The sequence below is a fragment of the Lolium perenne genome, chromosome 7 (assembly GCF_019359855.2).
Source record: "Lolium perenne isolate Kyuss_39 chromosome 7, Kyuss_2.0, whole genome shotgun sequence".
Lineage (NCBI taxonomy): Eukaryota > Viridiplantae > Streptophyta > Magnoliopsida > Poales > Poaceae > Lolium > Lolium perenne.
This window is the reverse complement of record NC_067250.2, coordinates 312605622-312630969: the sequence shown is the minus strand read 5'-3', so window position 1 is coordinate 312630969 and position 25348 is coordinate 312605622. Positions and strand designations below refer to the sequence as shown.

The 25348-nt window shown below is 41.9% G+C and overlaps 2 protein-coding genes across 2 annotated transcripts; both read right to left on the bottom strand.

The window, feature by feature from the left end:
• Window positions 1–650: 650 nt before the first annotated feature.
• On the bottom strand, window positions 651–2152 carry LOC127315008 (uncharacterized). Its single transcript, XM_051345550.2, has 5 exons — window positions 1982–2152; window positions 1746–1877; window positions 1485–1633; window positions 1301–1372; window positions 651–894 (listed from the first exon to the last, which is right to left on the bottom strand). Exons 1-5 carry the CDS (start codon window positions 2150–2152, stop codon window positions 837–839), a joined length of 582 nt encoding a protein of 193 aa, XP_051201510.1. The 3' UTR covers window positions 651–836.
• Window positions 2040–13945, bottom strand: LOC127311586 (cysteine-rich receptor-like protein kinase 44). Its single transcript, XM_051342028.2, has 11 exons — window positions 13822–13945; window positions 13162–13365; window positions 12803–13055; window positions 12254–12482; window positions 12040–12160; window positions 11635–11805; window positions 3228–3647; window positions 3114–3137; window positions 2739–2800; window positions 2574–2628; window positions 2040–2420 (listed from the first exon to the last, which is right to left on the bottom strand). Exons 2-11 carry the CDS (start codon window positions 13333–13335, stop codon window positions 2352–2354), a joined length of 1578 nt encoding a protein of 525 aa, XP_051197988.1. The 5' UTR covers window positions 13336–13365; window positions 13822–13945; the 3' UTR covers window positions 2040–2351.
• Between the last annotated feature and the right edge of the window lie 11403 nt (window positions 13946–25348).

The window sequence follows — 25348 nt, the reverse complement described above, 5'->3', positions numbered from 1 at the left end:
ATGATCCCTAGTATGATCAATGAAGATGAACTTCCCGGGGTTTTTATTTTTGAAAATACGGGGCGAAATACGGGGTCTGCTAGACGGAATGGCTCGAAATGGAGCAGTTTTTCGATACGGGGCGAAATAAGGGACTTATACGGGGCAGCGAAATACGGGGCCTGTTAGACATGCTCTTATAGAGTACCGGGGTACCGTAAATTTTGCCTTTTTTGAAGAGAGAGAATCTGAATCTCACACGATCCAGTCAGCGAGCAGCACATATGACCGAGGAGTAGAGCCTCCACAGAAGCGAGCAGCAACAACCAAGATAGACACACGGGGGCCAAGGAGGCCAAGGAGGCCGGCTGAGGCAAACAGTGTCACGGGATCTGAGAGTTGGCAGCCGGTGTCAGACGAATAGTGCCAGGGCTAGCCGAAATCGGGGAAGGCCGGCGGGAACAAGGCAAAATAAGATGAGGCTAGTGGAATCAAGGCAGGGTCTACCGAATCGGAGTGGGTGACAGCTGATCGAGCTCGGCCAAGCTCGGAAACAATAAAGACGACAGTCAGCCATAACAGAGAAGAAGAAAGGCAGCTCGCAAGCGGAGATGGTGGAGCAAGCACATAGTTACAACATGTGGGCTACCCTAGTTGGGCTCCAATACCATGTTGGTAATGAACAAGTAACATTCACAAGAGCCAATGGCTAATACATATACAAGTGTGGTAAATGTGCAGGAATCCGTTATACAATAGGGATATATAGATACATCCCTAACATGGATGAAGATTAGTTATGGATTAGTTGATTGACCAGTCGCACAATCCCTATTGTTTCCCTCCCTAGCAACTGCTTACTCTTCGCCATCGATATCCATAATTGATATTCCAGACATTTGTCCAATGGCAACTCTGTCAGACATATATAGTCTACTTTACAAGTTTGGCACAATAGAAAAACAGAATATGATAATGTTTTAAAAGTGCAGCATGGGCATACAATAAATGGAGCTGTAGTTCAGAATAAATTGACCGGTCATATAACTACTACTCCATCTGTCCCAGTTCATAGGACTTACGCGTGTCCGTAGGTCGTAAATTTGACAATGATAATGCAATATATGTATTACAAAATATATATCATTAGAAAGCTTAGATGTTCTAGTTTTTAATGATATAATTTTTATACTATATAAATGATATTATGTTGGCCAAATTAATAATCTAGGGATACGCGGAAACCCTATAAACTGGGACGGAGGGAGTAGTAGTATTTAGCTTAAATTATGATATGATCGAAAAGAACAAGGGCATGTACCTTCTTGAACCCATCAAACATACGATACCCCTAACATGTCCACTACCACTGAAATTAACAGTTGTCTTGAGCCTGGGCAAAAGTATGGAGTAATGACATACAAAATCCCAGGAAGGAGAGCAAAATATATGTATGTAAACTGAACACCGAAGTATACATTAAGCACGATAACACTGATGTTTACCTGAAATCGATGGAGCTCCACACATGAATAGTGTCATTGTTTGAGCATGTAACTAGGTATGGGCGACCGGGAAGGGAAATCACATACATAACGGGGGACATGAAACCTTCAATCGTATGAATACACATCCTTTTCTGCATGTCCCATATCTGAATTAACAGAAACAAAGAATGTGAAATTTAAGCATTACAGATTTTTCATGCCCGCACATACTGTATTAGCTACTAGTAGTACGGTGTCCAATAGCAATGACTTATATACCTTGGCAGTACAGTCATTAGAGCCTGTGATCAAATACTGCCGATCACCACGTTTGAAGAAAGCAAGACACTTCACTTTATCGGAATGCTCAATGAGAGTATAGTCGGGTTTAGCAGAATCAAGGCTCCAGACCTGTAACATCAAAATATGATCAGCTGGGAACTAGCACTACCACAAATTATATCCATGAAGTCAAATCATATTGAGCAATAACTAGAAACCTGCTCAGACCGTACCTCTACATAATGCCGAATCGTTGCTGCAAAACTGTTTGTGTCCTCTGGGTTAAACGCAAGTTTACACATGCCATAGACCCCAAATTTATGTGTGCACTCCCAGCCCTTGTCCCCGTCCCATAGTTCCATTGATGATGACAACACATACGGCTTAACTGCATGAATGGCCATTGAAACATCCAAGAAACTATCAAGAGTTTCGAAACTCGCGATCTTTTGTATTTGTGTTACACAGACACAATCATACACATGGATTAATCCATCAGCAGTCCCACACACAATCCATTTCTTTGTTGTATCAAATTTGATGCACCCAACTGCAGTGAGAGTGCTTTAATTATTTGCACGCCAGTGTCAGTACGAGAGAAGGTTAGTTAGAGAGGTGTGAGAAACAAAGCATGCCTGGTTCCTCTGAGATTTTAAACGAACCCATCGTTGTCTGCATGTAGATAAATACGAATGACTTTGTTAGGTCATTTTCCACCAAGCAATTTTCAAAATCTTTCGTTGTGATGGTCCATTACATTTAGCAGGGGTGTATAATTGCAAGAGAAAACAACACAAATTGAGAGAACACATCAAATAATTATACCTCGCTCTCATAATTCCATACGGTAACATTTCCGTTGATACATCCAATTACAATCCTGTGTGACAATATAACTTCATCATAGGATAATGGCATCTAGCAAATTTCTTTGAACAAATTAATTGAAGAAAATATGTTATGCCAGCTAGCCAGCTCATATGCACTCACCATGGCTCGGTTGAATGTGCATCCATGGAAGACAAAATTTCATAATACTTCAGGAAGTTGGGCTGATTGAAAGAAAGACACTAACCTAAATTAGAAACGCTAGCTCAAATTAGTCAAATATGTTCAGTGAGATGTACTAGGCAACACAACTAACAAGTGCATGAAGTCTCAGAGGTATGGCTCAGGGGTCATGAGCAATTTTAAGATAAACCATGAAACCCGGGACTCGAATTTTGAAACCATGGGCTCTGATGCATGTTAAGTGAGATGCAGTAGGTAACACAATCAAAAGTATGAACTAATGAAAAGAGCTTGACAGCACATTTTATACACATCAACAAAATATTGGCAGCAAGAGAAAAGAAAGCTCCAAACCTTCGTTACTGTTGGTCTGCCTGCCTGCTAGTTGACAATAATGGTAGCAAGTTAATTTCAATGAACAAAAAGGAGTAGTTGAGAAGAATGTTCTTTGTTCTTGAACCAACTCACCTCAGATGCCATATCCCTTTGTCGCCGGGTATAAAAAGCTGTTATTGCCACTTCATGCACCGCATGCCCCAACTCTTTGGCTTCCTCGAAAAATTTAGTACAGGTATACTGGTCTTTGAGTAGCATGACGTTTTTATCCGAGGATATACTGCTTTGTATGACAAGATAGCTGCCCGTTGTTTGGGCTAGCTTCTTCTCTTCCGTTGTCACAATCAAAGTGCAAGAGGATCTGCGCGGAACACCACCGTACATCTCGTGGACTGAGCACCACAACAAAGAGTCGCCGCTGCTTTTCATAAGCCTGAACACCACATGTTCATCTTTCTTGTTTGTTAGTCGCAGCCAACAGAGGGTGGACTCGCTGACTTCAGGGTAAAAGCAGTGCTCCAGCGGGCAGTCATCAAGTAGCTCGTGGGAGTACTGCACAGGTAAAGCAATTTGAGTATGTTATATTGTGATCCAAATTCATATACTAAAGGAAGGAGATAACCCACGGCGTTTGTAAACACTCCCCGATATAGTAAAGTTTTGCTGACTGGCGCCCGTGGTTTTTTCCCCTTCTGTGCTGGAAGGGGTTTTTCACGTTAAATCTCGTGTCTCCGTTGCGTTTACCTTTATCGTTCTTCGTTATTTGCTTGTCGCTTTTATAACAAGTGATATCAGAGCCCGTATTTCAATCTAGAGTTTTGCGACATGTCTTCCTTGAAGTTCGATCTACCGCAGCTAGATTATACCATGAGATTTTCTCAGTGGCAAGTGAAGATGAGGGCGATCCTTACCCAATCTTCTGATCTGGATGAAGCTCTTGATGGATTTGGCAACAAAGATGCCAAGACCTGGACCGATGATGAAAAGAGAAAAGACCGTATGGCTTTTTCATTAATTCAGCTTCATCTATCCAACAATATTTTGTAGGAAGTGCTGGCAGAGAAATCCACAGCGGCGCTATGGTTGAAACTGGAATCGATCTGCATGTCCAAAAATCTAACCAGTAAGATGCACCTGAAGATGAAGTTGTTCTCGCACAAGCTGCAAGAAGGTGCGTCAATGATGAATCACCTATCGATCTTTAGAGAGATCGTTTCTGATTTGCTGTCCATGGAGGTAAATTATGATGATGAGGATCTCGCTCTTATACTGTTAGTCTCATTGCCTAATTCTTTTGCGAATTTTCGAGACACATTGTTATACAGTCGTGATGAACTAACCCTTGTTGAAGTTTATGAGGCCCTCCAGCAAAGGGAAAAGATGAAATCTATGGTGCAGGCAGAGGGTTCATCATCTAAGGCAGAAGGGTAGGACCGAGAACAGAAACAACAACTACAACAACTACAACAGAGATAAGAGCAAGACCGACAGAGGTCGCTCAAAGTCCAAGGGACGAGATGGTAAGTTCTGCAAGTATTGTAAGAAAACTAGCCACAATATTGATGATTGCTGGAAATTGCAGAACAAAGATAAAAGAAAAGGTACTTACCAACTGAAAAACAAATCTGAGGGTGATGGTAAGGCTGCTATTATTTTCAGTGATAATTCTGATGGCGATTGCCTAGTTGTGTTTGTTGGTTGTGTTTCTGGTAATGATGAGTGGATCCTTGATTCTGCATGTTTGTTTTATATTTGTTGTAACAAAGACTGGTTCAGTTCTTATGAGTTTGTGCACAGTGGAGATGTTGTGTGTATGGGAGATAACAACCCACGTGAGTTTGTGGGCATTGGCTCCGTTCAGATCAAGATGCATGATGGCATGACACGTACTCTGACAAATGTGAGACACATACCTGACAAGGATAGAAATCTGATCTCTCTCAGCACCCTTGATGTTGATGGGTACAAACACTCCGGTTCTCGCAGAGTTCTGAAGGTATCAAAAGGTTCTCTTGTTCACATGATTGGTGATATGAATTCTGCAAAATTATATGTTCTTAGAGGTAGCACTTTGTCTGGTGTTGTTGCTGCTGTTATTCCTGATGAACCTGGTAAAACTAATCTGTGGCATATGCGTCTTGGACATATGAGTGAACATGGCATGGCAGAATTGCACAGGAGAGACCTGCTAGATGGCTGCAATTTGAGTAAGTTTGAGTTCTGTGAGCACTGCATTTTTGGTAAGCATAAAAGAGTTAAATTCAATGCTTCCGTTCATATCACTAAAGGGATTCTAGATTATGTGCATGCTGATGTGTGGGGACCTTCCCGCAAGACTTCTCTTGGTGGTGCAAATTACATGCTTACTATCATAGATGACTACTCCAGAAAAGTGTGGCCTTTCTTTCTGAAACATAAATCTGATGTGTTTGATGCTTTTAGAAAGTGGAAAGTTATGGTAGAGAAGCAAACAGAAAAGAAAGTTAAATTGCTTCGTACTAACAATGACATGGAGTTTTGTCCTACTATTTCCAATGATTATTGCAGCGACGAAGGCATTGTCAGGCACCACACCATCCCATATACTCCTCGGCAGAATGGTGTGGCGGAGAGGATGAACAGAACCATCATCTCCAAGGCTCGCTGCATGTTGTCCAATGCTGGTATGCATAGACGTTTTTGGGCTGAAGCAGCATCCACCGCTTGTTACTTGATAAACAGGTCACCTTGTATTCCGCTTGATAAGAGAACTCCTATTGAGGTATGGTCTGGTTCACCTGTTGATTATTCACGGTTGAGAGTTTTTGGTTGCACTGCTTATGCTCATGTTGATAATGGAAAGCTAGAGCCTAGGACTGTTAAGTGTGTGTTTCTTGGTTATGGTTCAGGAGTTTAGGCATACAAGTTATGGAATCCTGAAACTAAGAAAATTTTGCATAGCAGGAATGTTGTCTTTAATGAGGCTGTCATGTTTTATAAGAGTTTATCTACAAATGTTACTGATGCTGTTGATTTTTCTGATAATTCTGATGATGAGCAACAGAGGATCAGTGTGCAGGTGGAGCACGTGGAAGAGAAAGAAAATGATGTTGCTGAAATTGATAACATTTTTGTTCAGCACTCACCACTAGTTCCATTGTTGCAGATAGACCGAGGCGTAACAAAGGTCCACGTCCTTGTTTAATGGAAGAGTGTAATCTTGTACAAAATGCTTTGAGTTGTGCTGAACAGGTGGATCATGATACTGAACCTGCTACATATGCTGAGGTTGTTGCATCCGTTGACCGTGTGAAGTGGATTTCGGCTATGCAAGGGGAGATGCAATCGCTTGAAAAGAATGGCACATGGGATGTTGTGCCCTTGCCTAAACAAAAGAAGGTTATCCGCTGTAAGTGGATATTTAAAAGAAAGGAAGGTTTGTCTCCTAATGAGCCTCCGAGGTTTAAGGCAAGGTTAGTAGCAAAAGGTTTCAGCCAAACTCCAGGTATTGATTATAATGATGTATTCTCTCCGATTGTGAAGCATAGTTCCATTCGTCCATTCTTTGTTATTGTGACTATGCATGATCTTGAGCTTCAGCAGCTAGATGTAAAGACTGCTTTTCTGCATGGTGAGCTTGAGGAGGAGATATACATGGACCAACCTAAAGGTTTTGTTGTGGGGATCTTGTTTGCAAGTTGAAGAGGTCTCTTTATAGTTTGAAACAGTCTCCAAGACAATGGTATAAAAGGTTTGATTCATTTATGATTGCACATAAGTTTAAAAGATCTCAGTATGATAGTTGTGTTTATATCAAATTTGTTAATGGATCACCAATATACTTGTTGTTATATGTTGATGATATGTTGGTTGCTGCCAAGAGCAAAAAAAAAAGATCACTAGTTTAAAATCACAATTAAGTAGTGAGTTTGAGATGAAGGATCTTGGTGCTGCTAAGAAAATACTAGGTATGGAAATTACAAGAGACAAAAAATCTAGTGTGTTATTTCTTAGTCAGCAAAATTACATTCAGAAAGTTCTTCATTATTTTAATATGCATGATGCAAAGTCTGTTAGTACACCTATTGCTCCTCACTTCAAATTATCAGCAATGCAATCTCCTAGTACGGATGAAGATATTGAGTACATATCTCGAGTTCCATATTCTAGTGTTGTTGGTTCCTTGATGTATGCCATGGTTTGTTCTCGCCCTAATTTGTCATATGCTATGAGTTTGGTCAGTCGATACATGGATAATCCTGGTAAAGAACATTGGAAAGCTGTTCAATGGATTTTCAGGTACATCCAAAGCTTATTTGAAGTTTGGCAAGACCGGTGAGGGGCTCGTAGGCTATGTGGATTCAGATTTTGCTGCCGATTTGGATAAGAGAAGATCCCTCACAGGTTATGTGTTCACTGTTGGTGGATGTGCTGTGAGTTGGAAGGCAAAGTTACAACCTGTTGTTGCTCAATCTACAACCGAAACAGAATATATGGCTATTGCTAAAGCTTGCAAAGAGTCTGTTTGGCTGAAAGGTTTGTATGCTGAGCTTTGTGGAGATGATTCTTGCATGAACTTGTTTTCTGATAGTCAAAGTGCAATATACCTTAACAAAGATCACATGTTTCATGAGAGGACAAAGCACATTGATATCAAGTACCATTATGTTCGTGACATTGTTGTTAAAGGTAAACTGAAGGTATGCAAGATAAGTACTCATGATAATCCTGCTGATATGATGACAAAACCAGTTCCTGTTTCCAAGTTTGAGTTTTTCTCAGGCTTGGTTGGTATAACGGTTTAGTCCAAGTGGTTGTTGGCGCCAACAAGTGTTTTCCTTTGTTGTTCAGGAGATTGTTGAAGTTCATGCTACAAGATGGAATTTATCTCAAGGTGGAGTTTGTTATATTGTGATCCAAATTCATGTACTAAAGGGAGGCTAACTTCGGACGAGCGGAGCGAGGCCCGTCGCCGGTAGGCTTGGGCCGAAGCGTAGCAAAGTCAGAAGTTAGCCCATACGTCGTGGCCTGCAGGGACGCCTGCGAAGGGGGTGCGGGGGCGGCAGGCCCCCGCGGTACGGATCGTTGTCACTGCCTATATATACATCATGTAAGTCGCCGGATAGGGTTTATCAGATTATAAGATAATCCACTGCGTTTGTAAACACTCCCCGATATAGTGAAGTTTTGCTAGCTGGTGCCCATGGTTTTTTTCCCTTCTGTGTTGGAAGAGGTTTTTCACGTTAAATCTTGTGTCTCCGCTGCGTTTACCTTTATCGTTTTTCGTTATTTGTTTGTCGCTTTTAGAACAGAGTACACCTTGGGAGATGCAAACTTGCATTATACGAAGAACAACCATTTAGCTACGGATGTCCCCCGGTTCTGGCATCGCACTGTACAAACAAAAGTGCAATGCGTTTCTAGGATTCGAGTTCGAAGACCTCTGCAGCACCGATACGCGGCTCTAACCTCCTTATTGATGCCATCGTCCAAAGGCGGAGAAGTTTGGTCTGGCGGTGGGAAACGCTCGCGCGCACTGTGAAAGAATATTGCGTATGGGGTGGCGAGGAGCCGAGGCATCTTTGCTAGCGAGGTAGAGAAGGGAGCACGGCAGGAGTTGATGCACAATGGTCCATCTTATAGCTAGAGGGGCCAGGAAACGGGCAAGAAAGGGCATGAAGCTGTGGCGTGTGGGGTTGCCGCAGCGATGACATGATGTCCTGCCTGCCTCCGCGTGGGCGAACTGTCACCCGCTTAACCCATTTACAGCTATAGCACATCAATTCATGTGAAACCCTTTGTTAGATTAGAGCATATACAGCAGCACTCCCCATACTATGTCGTTCGGGGCTCCCCATTGACACACGCCACACGCTTGGGCTTGCTAGGTTTTGTGTGGGTGGAGGCCGTTGTGTGTATGTGGGCGGAGAAGGGAAGACCGTTGTGGAATGTAGGACAGATAGGGGAGCATCGGGATTATTTTTATGCTAGAGGTAGGAGTGGAGGTTAGAGCGTATAAATGCCGCCGCATGTGTTTCCTGTGTGTCGCCGCGGGGGAAAGCCGTAGTGATGACGGGACGCACCACATGCCGATGCTTGGGGAACTGTGGTCCTATTAAAATTTCAAGTGGGATGGGATTATCCATCAATCCCGTGTCCCATCCCATCCCAGTGATCCCATTCATCCCTCTAACAAATTCTACTAATCCTGTACGGGCTAAGAGGGAAAGCCCGCCTAGCCCATGGACATCCCGATACTCCTCCTGCCCCTATCCTCTGAGCACCGCGTCGCCCAGACGGGATTCGGCATCTGCGCCGTGGCCGGGGCCGGGGCCGGCTCGCAAGTCGCAACTGAACAAGGTTGCTCCACGATTGGGCACAATGGAGACTCGAATCATGGCGTGCTGCCCTCCTACCCAGCTCGCCCATGAGGGAGATCGGCCGAGGCGCCACCTGAGGCAGCGGCGGCGCGATCTGTGTGTCTGGTTCCACGACGCGGACGTGCGGCTGGGTCAACGCGGTGAGCGAACGGAAAAGTGCAGCCACCAACGTTTCTCACGTCGCGCCGGCGAAGCCGGGGCCCGAGGGTGGCCTGTTCGCCACACAGACCGGCGGAGCGGGATAGGGTGAGGCGCGTGCTGCGGAGCGCAAGCGCCGGTGACCTGGCTCCGGAAGACCGGCCGTTGCAGGCGAGACGGGAAGATCGGCCAAAGTTGTTCGCAAAGCTCTTCCACGCTAGTTCCTCGCCGGATTCGGAGGGGATCACTCTCGCTCTTCTCGACAGTTTGGGCTGGGATTTGGGAACGGGGTAGTTACATGAACGCCACGGCCGTAGGGACATATGTAATTTGGGTGGGACAGGGATTTATGGGACAACGGTATAATAGGATAATTAGCTAGTGGAGGCGGACATCCCGAGCCCATCCCACCTGAAACTATAGGTCCTATTAGGGCATGTACAATGGAGTGACGTCAGCCTTCCCTTAGCGGTGCCACGTCAGATTTTTGCTTAGTTGGAGGAGAGAGAATGAAGGGAGAGAAGGTTGTCTTCTCTTAGCTAAGAGATCATCTCTTAGAAAATAAGGGAAGGCATTTTCTCCATTGTACGACATGTCTTCCCTTAGCAACATAATTTCCTACCAATTTTAATTGATTACCATTAATTGCTAGAGAAGGCTATAAGAGATAACACATTGTATGACTTATATCTATTGTCATCTCTAGATGATGTGGCGGTATAAGGGAAGGCGTGCCTTCTCTACCATTGTACATGCCCTTAATTAAAACTGAGCGGCGGTTGCAGATAGCATTAACTTAGGAGAACCAGCCGTTGTGCCAATGATAGAGCTGACCCACCATTCGCTATCCTTTGTGGCGCCATCTTTGTCTTGTGTTCGACACTTCTACAAGACATCCTGTGGATCGGGGTTGGGCCGGAAGTGTGGGCTGCATCAGACGCAAGAAGCCACTCGAGAACGTTTATGTCACGTGCTACAACCCAACTGGGACGCTCTTAATAGTTTTTGCGAGAGGTATGTCTTAAATGAAGAAAAGTACAACAAGAAATTAACTACTCCCTCCATACCGATTTACAGGGCAATTACGTATTTCGAGAAAGAGGTTTGACTACAAATTTGGTTAACAAAAAATAAGATATATGACATAAAAATTATACCATTGGAAAATCCTTTTAAATATGAGTCCAATGGTATAATTTTTGTGGCAGATATTTTATTTTTTGTTGATCAAAATTATAGTCAAACTTGTTTCTCGAAATGCGTAATTGTCTATAAACCGGTATGGAGGGAGTAGTTATTTTGAATTATGGAGCTTGATCGAGCTAGTACATGCATGGCAAGTACCCATGACGCACGAAACCTGATGTTATTAAATCAAATTGTGGTCATGGTTTCTTAGAGTATCCACAATGGGAGTATCATAGGTAATATCATGCATTCCATGCATGCAAAATGCTGATGTGGCAGTGCAATTAAAGATAAGAGAGAGAGTACTAGTATCATAGGTAGATACTGTATCATAGCACATACTACTAGAAAAATTAATGTTAAGTAAATCTTGTACATATATTTGCATTGAGATTCTACAAAACAATTAATATATAGAGACTATGATACTAGTATATGATACCATGCATTATGGAGATAGTAACATGTAGTAGTATCATACGCATGATACTTCTATATGATACTATGCATTGTGACTAGTCTTATGCGGTGGGTATAGGTTAATTTAATACTACTCGTCCGTGTCACTAGTAATTATTGCACATTAAAAGACCTCTAAAAGAATGTGTAAGCAAATCCGAAATACAATTAAAAATACATGAACCAATTTATCCGATTTTTGTATGCAGATTCCAAGTGGTATAATAAGCTAGAAAGATTCCTCCGCTCTCCTAGTCAAGTGGGTTAGCGTCATCATGATCTTCTCGCCATCGCATCCACCATTGTACAAGATTTACATCTTATGTATATATAACAGAGTTGAAGAGAAAGCAAGCTTGATCGATCCAAACATTGAAATGGAATTCGGAACGTACCTCAGTGCTTTCCGTCTCATGAAGTCTAGCCATTACATGCTTCATACTGACCGGTCTCTTTGCTGGGTCCTTGTTTGTGCACTCCATCCCAATCTCAGCACATACTCGTATTTGTTCCCGATGTGAGTGTCCCTGCCAATGTTGCTTCCTTTTGTCCCAGCTTTCAAGTATCTGCGAATTTGCTCATATGAAATTGATCGGCAACATCTCGATCTTTATATGAAAATAATGCACATATTTATCTTTTGGTAGACTATTGCTCGTGTTGCTGCTTCTCTTCACTTCTAGATGTACACTTCCACAAATTATAGTACGAAACAAAGTCTAAGAGAACAGGGTATGCCATTATGCAAAGTAAACCGATTGAGCTTTTATCTAGAAGAGTGATTTGTAAATAGTTCTTACATTCTCAATAACTTGACACTCCTTCCCTCCAGTCAACATCTCTATTATTATAACACCAAGACTGTACAAGTCAAACTTGTGTGTGATAACACCGCTGGTGAATTCCGGTGCCAAATAACCTCTGCATTAAAATATATTTTGACCAACCTGTTAATATAGCAAAATGATTGCAAAAACCAGATAGTTAGCTTAGAGTATGCATTGGGAAGCTTACAATGTCCCGAACATTTTTGAAGCAACCACTCGGGTTTGCATTTCTTCAAAGCTCCTCGACAGGCCAAAATCAGTTATTTTTGGAGTAAAATTGTCATTGTCATCGATGAGTATATTTGAAGGTTTCAAGTCTAGGTGCATAATATTTATATCGTGGAGAGAATGTATCCCCTCGCATATCTCCTTGATTATCCGGAAACGTGTTGTCCATTGAAGCCCACCAGATGCATCTACATATGGGAGATGAATTGGGAGGTTTAGATCATATTTGAGTATACTTTACATCCTTACTTTTAATGCACCACAACATACATCATGCTAAATAAATTCAGTCATGAATGTGGGCTGAGTAATCTTCAGTAGAATTATTCCCTCCATTCCAAATTATTTGACGCACATTTTTTCCCCAAAATGAGCGAACCTACAATCTGAAACCGTCTAGATATACGAGTATCTACTATCTAGACCAAACCTTACGAAATATACGTCAACTACTTTGGAACGAAGGTAGTAATAAAGGAGAGAAACATTCAATGTCACATTATCGTACCTCCAATATAACGATCAAGACTTCCTCCGGGCACATACTCAAAGCAGAGACATCTTTCTTGTACATCTGCCATGACCAATTTTCCGTTGTACCTTTGCATTTTTCCTTGTGTGTCAGAACAATATCCAAGGAATCGTACTATATTTTTGTGCTTCACCTTCATGAGACATTCAACCTCTCGTTGGAATTCGTTCTCATACATATAAGTGTTGCGCAGCCTCTTTACAGCTACAGCCTCATTCTTAAGCATTGCCTGCAGCCACGAGATATGCATGAATTAATTCGAGCTTTCGTTCCAAATAGAGTTAATTTAACGAGTCAGAGTTTATGGATGTGCAGTTAGGAGTGTTTCTGTATACCTGATAAACATCTGAGAACCCACCTTTACCAATTTCCTGCTTATAAGCAAAACCATTTGTGATTTTTTCCAAAAGTGAGAACGGAAGGGCCATGGGCTCCATGGCTTCATCAAGTAGCATGCTCTCAAGATCACTTTCTGTACAACTCCTACTAACTTGGGAATCCATTGACATCTCCAGTTATATAATATGAGTACTGATAACCTAGCTCAAAAAAAGATGAAGCTGAAAACTTATCAAGCCACTAGCTAGACATTTACAGCAGAGCAAGAGATCATCTAGTCTTTTGTAACAAATATATAAAAGAAGAGAAAGAATGATAAATTTGATCCGTAGAACCAACTTCCGTAACTAGCTGGACTAGCTCTAATTTGCCCGAGGGGCAGATTTATATGTTCTGAAATACTTGCAATTCTGAATAAAGCCAACACTAATATGGTTCTCCGCATTGACTCCCTCCAACGACCATAATTACTTGTAGACTTGTAGTAGACCAATAAGTAATTAATGACAAACTAGCAGCTAGCTGACGGTAAACATGCATGCAGAAAACTGCGATCTAAGATGAATGCAAACATGCTAGCTGACGGTAAACATGCATGCAAACAAGGTTTTGCTACAGCAGAGGTTCAATGATAAGATGGTAGTAGTAGTAATTACCTGAAGGTAGCCTGTTTCAGATGCTGCCCAGCTAGTCGTCTAAAGCTAGATCTGGAGGAGAGGAGAGCAGAGAGAGATGTGAATGTGATTGGCAAAAAAAATGTGGATGTGATACTATTCAAACTAGCAGAGAAGTGAAGTGAGGTCCAGATCTGCATCGAAATGGTACTGTATTAGTTTATCCACACTTGACGCAAGAATCTAAATCTAGTTTCCACAGCATCTGCATATACTATAAATTTTTTTGAGAGATGCATATACTATAATTGAGTTGACTATGCACACGCATGGGAAGAGATTGGTTCAAGCTAGGCACATTAATCAGCTAGCCGTTGCATGAGCGACTGACTGTGCAGAGATTTACTTGTATTTTCGTGACTCGGAAAAATTACAGTATGGTCGGCTCCCATTTTTTTTGTTGTTGTTGAGATTAATGGACGGCTACCTAGGTAAACCCCCATGGATGGATCTCAATCGCTGATTAAGCGTGAATGCATGTGAGGGCTGTCGACTTTGTTCATGGATGCTTTGTTTGTACATGGAGTAATCTAGCTTTGTGTCCACATCGTGCCGTTTGGCCAACTTAGCTAGACGTGCCGATGTTATATCTGGCCATGGGCAGCCCGGCCCAACGGCCCGGCCCGGGCCCGACCCGAAAAACTCAGGCTTGGGCCAGAAATGTTGGCCCGACTGCCGGGCCGGGCCGGGCCTGGGTAGCCCGAAAACGCACTTTAACACTATGGCCCGGCCCGCGGCCCGATGGCCCGACGGGCTTGGTGGGAATTTGGTCAGGCCGGGCCAGGCTTGGGCCGGATTTTTTTGCGTCGGGCCTACCTCGGGCCGGCCCGAGGCCCGGCCCGGCCCGACACATGCCCAGGTATAGCTGATGTGCACTCAAAGTACATTCAACATTTCGTATCTTTTGTTTTTTTTGCGAAAAAGTCCACCGAACCTATTAATAATAATAACGATCAACAACATTACTAGGAATTTTAAAAGTAATAAGAATCACAAATATGTGGCTAGACCACCAACGAATACACACATTTAGAACGAGCCGAAGACGCACCGCCATCCCCGCCTCTCTCTCACCGGAGTCGATCAAAGCTTGTCATAGTAGAGCTTATTTTCCAATTCATCGTGCCAAGGCCCCAACAGACAAGCGCACAAAAGAAGCAACCTTCGCAAAAAATGAGAATTACAGATCAGAAGGAGGGTCAGACCTCTTGAACCAGAAACTTCTCCTGAACGGCTTGCGTAAGAAGTGGATCTAGGAAAGAATACAAAGAGAAAGAACTCGGAGGAGGCGAAACTAAACAGAGGAGCCGGATTCCAGTAGCTATGAGAAGGGTAGCCAAATTCTAAGGGGGGGGGGGGGGAGTGACCGGGTGCACCGAAATCTCCGCCACTCGCTTCAACAACTCTAACAGGAGGGGGGGCCTTCTCAGAAACCTGACCGGAGAAATTCTTCCCTGACCAATAGCACATCCTCATGGAGCATGCCTGCAGGGCCTGAATTTGGAAGAAGATCCAGCTGGTGAGGAGATCCAACCCCAGAATTCCCTCCTCGTCGAGGCGCTTCACATGTGCTAGCATCACCTCCGGGCGCTCTTCCCCTCCCACGTACTTGCTAAGCCCCCAGATATTAGGCCTGAAGGAAGGGGGTGGATCCGTCAAGAATTCAAGCAAGAAGGCATATCTCATCAGGCAGGGTCTCATCCTGGATATAGAAGAAGGACTTCTGCCATATCTTCACCGAAGTTGGGAGCTTCGGATCCAGGATATAGTCCAATTCCCGCTTGGTGATGGCCTCCACATCACACTCGTGCATCGACTTGGCCAAGTTCTTCTGTTGCTTCAGGTGGAACATGGCGCACCATAAGCTCATGCGAGGGTGAATTCCTAGGTACCCCTCATAGAGGACTGTGAAGGCGAAAATCCACGAGATACTATTGGGGCCCAAATGGTGAAGTTGGGTCCCGTACAAGGCCAGCAGGTCGTGGAAGAATGCTTTAGGAGGAAGGGAGAGGCTCCTCTTCACGAAAGCTATGAACATGACCCGCTCTCAAGGTAGGCACACCGGGATCCTCTCGCTACAGGAGAGTCGCCATTTGGCGGTGGCTCGGGGAGGAATCAACCCTCGAATCGAAAAGGCAATCATATCGTCCTCCGCACCGACGAGCAACACCATTCGCTATCTCCACCCTCGGACCAGGACATTGATACGTCCAAAATGTATCTACTTTCCCGAACACTTTTGCTATTGTTTTGCCTCTAATTTGTGTATTTTGGATACAACTAACACGGACTAACGCTGTTTTCAGCAGAATTGCCCTGGTGTCTTATTTTTGTGCAGAAATCAACTTTCAGGAAAATCCCCGGAAATAATTGCGAAGAGCCTATTTTTATAGAAGACACACGGGGCCAGAAGCGCAAGCCAGGGGGAGGCCCACGGCCTCCACACCATAGGCCGGCGCGGCCAGGAGGGGGGGCGCGCCGCCTTATGGTGAGGCCGCCTCGGCCAGCCCCCGACGCTCCCCTTTGGACTACTTAAAGCCCTTGATCTAAAAACGCGAGGGGGTTCGACCACTTTTCCAGAAGACATCCAGAACTCCGCCGCCATCGCGAAACCCAATCTCGGGATCAGAAACTCCGTTCTGGCACCCTGCAGGGACGGGGAATTGGAGGAGATCATCACCATCATCACCACCGACGCCTCTCCATCGACCATCCATGATTCCCCCATCCATGTGTGAGTAATTCCCCCGATGTAGGCTGAAGGGGATGGTAGGGATTGGATGAGATTGTTCATGTAATAGCCATAAGATTGTTAGGTCATAGTGCCTAGTATCCGTTTTTGGTACTTTTATGATATTGTTGCAACTTGTTGTGCTTAATGCTTGTCACTAGGGCCCGAGTGCCATGATTTCAGATCTGAACATGTTATTGATTCATGATGATATTCATTGTTTTATGATCTTACCTGCAAGTTGTATACACATATTGCTGTCCGGAACCCGAGGCCCCAAAGTGACAGAAATTGGGATAACCGGAGGGGAAGGCTGTGATATGAGGATCACATGTGTTCACGGAGTGTTAATGCTTTGCTCCGGTACTCTATTAAAAGGAGTACCTTAATTACCAGTAGTTTCCCTAGAGGCCCGGCTGCTACCGGCTGGTAGGACAAAAGATGTTGTGCAAGTTTCTCATTGCGAGCACGTACAACTATATACGGAACACATGTCTATGGTTGTTTAGTACTTGGATACCGTTTTATTATTATCTGCAAATGCCTAGTCTTGATTATTACATGAGTTATCTTATCCATGCAGCGCCCGTTCATCCATCCCTATGCCTACAGTATTTTAATCCCGATGTTTACTAAAATCACTACTGCTGTCTTTATTACACCGCTGCTTATATTTCACCACTGCTACTGTCATAAAACTGTTGCTACTAATAAACTACTGCGAGCAAGTTTGTTTCCAGGTGCAGCTGAATTGACAACTCCGCTGTTAAGGCTTACAAATATTCTTTGGCTCCCCTTGTGTCGAATCAATAAATTGGGTTTTACTTCCCTCGAAGACTGTTGCGATCCCCTATACTTGTGGGTTATGAAGACTATTTTCTGGCGCCGTTGCCGGGGAGCATAGCTTTATTTGCAAGTTCACCTGAATTGTTATTGTTCGCTGCAAATCCTCCATCATGGGTAAAACTCGCGATGCTAAAGTCGCCATATTACCATCCACTACAAGAAAAGGTACAACTCTGAGTACCTCTGCTGCTCTTGATTCACCATCTGTGATAAGTCAACTTGTTTCACCACCACAAGCTTCACGTGTTGGTACTTCTGCTGAATCTGAAAATTCCTCTGATAATTTTGATGATGCTTCTACTGTGCTTGATGAAAATGGTTCATTAGGTCCTTTTCTAGATGCTACAATTGTTAGGTCTAGACAAATTGAAAATACTGAAATTTCTAATGAAAATACTGTTACACCTGTTAATTCACCTGAGTCTGTTGAACACTCTAGTGATGATCTTGATGAAGATTATGTGGAACTTGATGATGATTTTATTGATAAATGTAATGCTACTACTGGTGCAAGTAACATTAAAAAGCTTCTTGCACAACATGCTGTTAGATATAAACTGTCTCCTGATCCTAATTTTGCCACATCTCCTATAAACATTAAGGATAAGGATTATGATTTTTCTCTTGATTTATCTCATATATCTATTGTTGAGAAAACACCTTTTTGTGGTACTGAAAAAGAAAGTGCTGTATAGCACATGAATGAGCTTTCTACTTTAAGTAGCTTGTTTTCTGATGATATTAAGATGCGTACTTATTTTGTTGCTAAATTTTTTCCTTTCTCATTAGAGGATGATGCTAAGATTTGGTATAATAGTTTGCCTCCTGATTCTATTGATAGTCCAAGTGGTTTGCTTGATGTTTTCTTTCGAAAATATTTTCCTGCTAGTGCTCAACATATTGCCTTGCAGAAAATTTATAGTTTTGACCAAGAAGACGGGGAGAAATTGCCTGAAGCTTGGGCAAGGTTTTGCTCTCTTATTAGAGCTTGGCCTGGACATGATTTGGAAAAGCATGACTTACTTGATATATTTTATAGTGGACTAACCATTGAGTCTAGGGCATACCTGGATAGTTGTGCTGATTGTGTTTTCAGGAAAGGAACTCCAGACGAAGCTGAAGAATTATTGGCTAGAATAAGCCAAAATCATGATGATTTGACTACACCTGAACCAACCTCAACACCAATATTGAAGAAGATGGGTATGATTGAATTAAATGATGAAGATATCAGGGAAGCCATGAAATCTCTTATAGAGAAAGGTATTAAATCTGAAGATGTGAAGAATTTACCTCCCATAGAAGATTTATGTAAGATAACTCCCCCTTCATCCACGATTGAGGTACATTCTCTTCAACGCTTTGATAAAGGAGACATTCCTTACTCAAAACCTCCTGATCAATGTTTAGATGAATTTGATAATTATGTTGTTAAGCAAAATAACTTTAATATGAGAGTAGAGAATCATCTAATGGAAAACTCTCAGGCTATTAGTAAATTTCATGATATTGTGGAGAGAACCTCCAATGATGTTAAGATGCTTGTTAAACATTTTCATATGGTTCAAACTCAAATTGATCAACTTACTAAAGTGCAAAATGACTTGTTAAAAAATACTCATAAAGAAAAACATGCTTATGAAGTAACAACTAGAGGTGGTGTTTCTACTCAGGATCCTCTATATCCTGAAGGGCATCCCAAAAGAGTTGAACAAGATTCTCAACGAACTAAAGAAACTAGTGGTCCCTCTAAGAAAAAGAAGAAGAAACATAAAACTGTTGTAGAATCTTCTGAACCTGTTATTGATCCTAATAGTATTTCTATTTCTGATGCTAAAACTGAAAGTGGTAATGAACATGATAAAGATGATGACAAGAATGATGTTTCTGATAAAGAAGAGATTGAAAATGAACCTGAAAAGCATGCTAAAAATAAAAAAGTACACTAAAGAAGATTTTATTGCTAAGAAACATGGTAATGAAAGAGAACCTTGGGTTCAAAAGAAAATGCCTTTTCCTGTTAAGAAACTAAAATCAAAGGAGGAGGAACACTATAATAAATTTTGTGATTGGATGAAACCTTTGTTTTTGCAAATCCCTTTGACTGATGCTATTAAATTGCCTCCTTATTCAAAATATATGAAAGATATTATCTCTAACAAAAGGAAAATTCCTAATGAGGAGATTTCCACTATGCTTGCTAATTACTCTTTCAATGGCAAGGTTCCAAAGAAGCTGGGAGACCCAGGTATACCAACTATCCCTTGTTCCATCAAGAATAATTATGTTAGAACTGCTCTATGTGATTTGGGAACAGGAGTTAGTGTGATGCCTTTTTCCCTTTACAAGAGACTTGATTTAGATAAGTTGATACCAACTGATATATCTTTGCAAATGGCTGATAAATCTACTGCTGTTCCTCTTGGTATATGTGAAGATATTCCTGTTCAAGTTACTCAAAATTGCTTAATATTAACTGATTTTGTTGTGTTGGAAATGCCTGAAGATGATAATATGTCTATTATTCTTGGAAGACCTTTTCTTAACACTGCAGGGGCTGTTATTGATTGCAATAAAGGAAAAGTCACTTTTAATGTTGATGACAAGGAACATATTGTTTATTTTCCCAAGAGGATTGATAAAGTATATGGAGTTAATACAATTTCTAATTTGAGAACTATCAAAGTGGGAGTTATTGATTGTCCTATATATGAGCCTAAAGAAGAATATCAAACTATTGTGATTGGATCCATATCAATTCAATATAAGGTAACATGATTGATTTGAGGTTTATTTCTTCTTATGTCATGTAAAATTTATTTGGTAGCAAGACTTGATCAACCTTGTTAACAAGTATATTTTAAATGCATGGAAGGGCTGAACAACATTTCTTTCTTTCTCCACTTGTTTAACTTGCTGTAGTACTACTTGTTTTGCAAGATGCTTTAGTTGTTTGAAACTTTGAAAATCTTTTTCTGCCCTGAAATAGTTATTTTAACACCCAGAAATGTGTATTTTTCGAAATTTTCAAAAAATTATAAAAATTATACCACTGGTCCTATTTTTTAATTTGCAACCTGGGAGTGCCTGGGGCTGACCAGTGGGGCACCCTAGGGCTGCACCCCATGTGCTGGCGCGGCCAGCAAGGGGGGTGCGCCGCCCTATGGTGAGGGCCCCACCTGGCCCTCCACTCACTCATCCACCTACCACTCCACTCTCTTCCACGGGAAGACACGACACCATTGTTCAAACCCGAGTTTCTTGTTGTTCTTGCTCGAAATTTTCGATCTCCTTGCTCAGCCCATCTTTACTGCTGAGATTTGGAGCATTTGTTCTCCAGTATGTGACTCCTTCGATTATCCAAATATAATTTTGAATAGTTGAGTATATCTTGAGTAATTTGCTGGTGTAGGTGACATGTTAAGTGAGTTTGCATGCTTGATTCAAGTTGTAGAAATGAGTTTTGATGCATGTTTAGTACTCTAGCAAGTTCCTATAGTAGTCTCACTCATTTATATGTCTCAAAATCAACTTTTATAATGATTGTTGAAAAATTTCAGAAAAAGGAAAATGAACAACCACACCTTTGGAGAAGTGTTTGAGAGGGATACGCCAAGAGCGACAAGGCCTTCAAGGGCAGCTACTCATGTTAAGCGATCCTATGATGAGGATGTCATTGCACCCAGCTTTGAAGTTGAAGAGGACAATGGGATTCCTAATGCTTCATCCTTTCCGTGCATTGACTTTTTGCGTAATGCAGGGCTACTTGATGACTTCTTGTTTCTCATTAATCGAGTGGGCTTGTCTACCTATATGGAGGATGAGAGTGATCAATATTATAGGCTAACTAAAATCTTTGTTGAAAGCTTCAAATTTAGCAACACACCTTTCACACCATCAGTTAAATTTAAGATTTATGATAGGCCTGTTACTATGAAATTGTGTGATTTTTGTGCTGCATTGGACATTACTCCTATAGGTACATCGAAGAAGATCGAGAGCCGCCCCAAAGCTTTGACGGAACTCTATCGGGAAGTTACCAACGATGATGACCGTGCTATTCAGCGCGGCAAGATAAGGAACATTCAGCTCCCTGCCATTAGATATTTCGTTTACTATCTTGCTACTAGCATTCTTGGTAGGGAGAACACTAGCAACATTTCTAGTTATCATCTTGCTTTTCTGGTTGCTGCACTGACTGGGAGTACACCTTATCATCTTGGTGTTCTCATTGCTCGTCGCTTATCTAGTAAGGGATCTATTTATGGAGAAATTGTTGCTTCACGTATTGTTGCACGTCTAGGGCTTTCTATTGATCCAAGTGATGAGATATTAACCCCTGTTAAGCTTGATATTGCTGCTATGAAGAGTCACCAATTTGTCACAACTAACTCTAATTTGGAAAATATTGTCTATAGAATATTGTTTATTGACGGGGATGAGAGAGAAATCCCTTTGCCGCATGCCGATTTGTTCAGTGTTCCCAGGAGGCCGTGGTCGCACTCCAAGGAGGAGGTGGATGATCAGCTGGGGATACTTGGCTTTCACCAGCAGCACGACTTCGAGGACGCCGAGCCCTCTGATGGGTACAATGTCACATATCCTGGTGCGTCCTCCAGTTCGTACCAAGGACAGGATCCTCCTTCATCATATTACGGAGGCGCCACCTCATGGGCACCGTGGGATTGACCTCCACTTAGGCCAAAAGCCTAAGCTTGGGGGGAGGTACGCCGGCATCACTCATTCATTGCATTTTACAATAGTCGTCATTTGTATATACTTGTTTTACTTCTTTTGGTTGTTTCTCTTTCGGTTATTTTTATTTCAGTAAGATTTCATTTTAGTTTTTGAAGGTTGTTACTACTGTAGTAATCTTTACTTTTACCTTTTTTATTTCATTTGTGTGCCGATGGTTGCCTCTAATATGAGGAAGATGATATTTGGGGAAGTGCTGTCTAAAAAAAATAGATTCTGGACTGATACTGAAAAAATTCCTGTGCGTAGCCAGAACGTTACTTTGGGCTGCCAATTTTTTTGCATGTTCCCCAGGTTATTATCTAACTTTCATTAGTTGAGCACTTTTCGAGTTGAACAGCAGAAGATTTTCTAAAAAAATGATTACTGTACTGCTGTCAAATTTTGGCAGATTTCTGTCACTTTGCTTTCTGTGATTCTTTTAGTTTTCGTTCTCTTGTTTTTTCTTTGTTTCTTTTCTAAAACACAAAAACACCAAAAATATTTCTGTTGTTTCTGTTTATCATTTATTTATTTGGTTTCTTGTTCCTATTTTGATTTATTTACTATCGTTGGTTTGCTATGAGAAAATCCAAAAAGATTTTACTTTCGTTCGGTGACTCTAACATCGAAAACGCCAAAAATATTTGTTGTTCTTCTTTGATTTTGTAAAGTTTATTAGGGAGTTCAGCGGTCCCCGGTGGTTGGAGCTTGGTTTTCATTCCATGTTATTATTCAAGCCACACAAGTGAAAGGCAATAATGACGATCTACGGCAACTCGACTGTGGTGAGAGGCTGGTATGAACTCTATTTGTTTTCATTTTTGTACATATACTCATCCATGTGAGCATACTTAGTTGGTTCATGTGAGGTATATGTCATTTAATAAAAGTCTAGTAGTTCATGATCTCTCATGTTTAGCTCCAATTTATTAATAATAAGTAGCATGTCATAAATATCTGCTTGGATTGTTTTATTCATAGATAGGTATGACATTGTGGTATCCTCATCTGAATAATTCATTTGGATTGACTTGGCACATGCTCACGCATGCATATGAATGAAAAACAAAAAGTCAATTAAGCCTCGATGATTTACTTTGCTTCAGAGTTCTTGTATCACTTTTATGCCTCCATTAATTTTATTCTGTCGCAAGCATGATTATGACAGTTATTGCTCTCTTGATTGTGGCTTCCCAGTCTATTGCTAGCCTTCACTTGTACTGAGCGGGAATGCTGCTCGTGCTTCCAAATCCCTGAAAACCAAGTTATTCCAAAGTGTCCACCATAAATACCTATGCATGGCATTTCAAACCATTCCAAGTAAATTTTCATGTGCTACCTTTAAAACCTTCAAAGTATTTCTCAATTTGTGTCAATGTTTTATAGCTCATGAGGAAGTATGTGGTGTTTTATCTTTCAATCTTGTCAGTCAGACTTTCACCAATGGACTAGTGGCATATACATCCGCTTATCCAATTATTTTTGCAAAAAGAGCTGGCAACGGGGTGCCCAGCCCCAATTAATTACAACTTTCATTAATAATTCTCTTCACATGTTTTGCCCTGATTTATCAGTAAGCAACTTAACTTGCAAATAGACACTCCTCCATGGTATGTGAATGTTGGAAGGCACCCGAGGATTCGGTTAGCCACGGCTTGTGTAAGCAAAGGTTGGGGGGGTGTCATCCATAATGAAACTAAAATGCATGTGTAAACAAAAGAGAAGAGGGATGATCTACCTTGCTGGTAGAGATAACGTCCTTCATGAGAGCCGCTCTTGAAAGTCTGGTTGACAAGGTAGTTAGAGTACTCACTATCATTCGTTGACAACAACAAACACCTCTCAAAACAATTTTACTTCTGTTTCAAAAATGAAAAGCTCTAGCACATGTTAATCCCTGCTTCCCTCTGCGAAGGGTCAATCTTTTACTTTTATGTTGAGTCACCATCCTTTCTTTGAGCACCTTCTTGAGAGCATAATTGTCATTCTTAGTGTAATATATTTGTCCTAGAATATGGTTAACTGTGGTATAACTTTGATGCTTTTATCTTTGATAGTCTTTACTTCTAGTCTTTCCATGAACTTCAAAGGTGCCTGGGCATTTATGCTTTGCTGTACAAATACGGGCAAACGAGATACCACTTTATCATATCTTTTTATGAGCATTGCAATCCTGCTTATAGAAGTGTTTCATGATGCTTATTATTAGTTTGTTGGTATCTTTTTCATGATTGACACAGCTATTAGATGACTTTATTTGCATTTATCCTATTATGAATTGCCTAAGTACTAGTCCATATAATGAGAATATTTACATCATATGAGCAAATGTGTTCATGAAAGTTCTTTTATCGCATTCAGCTGTTAACTGAATTGCTTGAGGACAAGCAATAAGCTAAGCTTGGGGGGAGTTGATACGTCAAAAACGTATCTACTTTCCCGAACACTTTTTCTATTGTTTTGCCTCTAATTTGTGTATTTTGGATACAACTAACACGGACTAACGTTGTTTTCAGCAGAATTGCCCTGGTGTCTTATTTTTGTGCAGAAAATCAACTTTCAGGAAAATCCCCGGAAGTAATTGCGAAGGGCCTATTTTTATAGAAGACACACGGGGCCAGAAGGGCAAGCCAGGGGGAGGCCCACGGCCTCCACACCATAGGCCGGCGCGGCCAGGAGGGGGGGCGCGCCGCCTTATGGTGAGGACGCCTCGGCCTGCCCCCGACGCTCCCCTTTGGACTACTGATGGCGCGTGATGCACACGTCCGTTGGGAACCCCAAGAGGAAGGTGTGATGCGCACAGCAGTAAGTTTTCCCTCAGAAAGAAACCAAGGTTATCGAACTAGTAGGAGATGAAGGCCACGTGAAGGTTGTTGGTGGAGGAGTGTAGTGCGGCGCAACACCAGGGATTCCGGCGCCAACGTGGAACCTGCACAACACAATCAAAATACTTTGCCCCAACTTAACAGTGAGGTTGTCAATCTCACCGGCTTGCTGAAAACAAAGGATTAAACGTATGGTGTGGAGAATGATGTATGTTTGCGAAGAACAACAGAGAATAGAGATTGCAGTAGATTGTATTTCAGATGTAAAAGAAAGGACCGGGGTCCACAGTTCACTAGTGGTGTCTCTCCAATAAGATAAATAGCATGCTGGGTGAACAAATTACAGGTGGGCAATTGACAGAATAGAGAT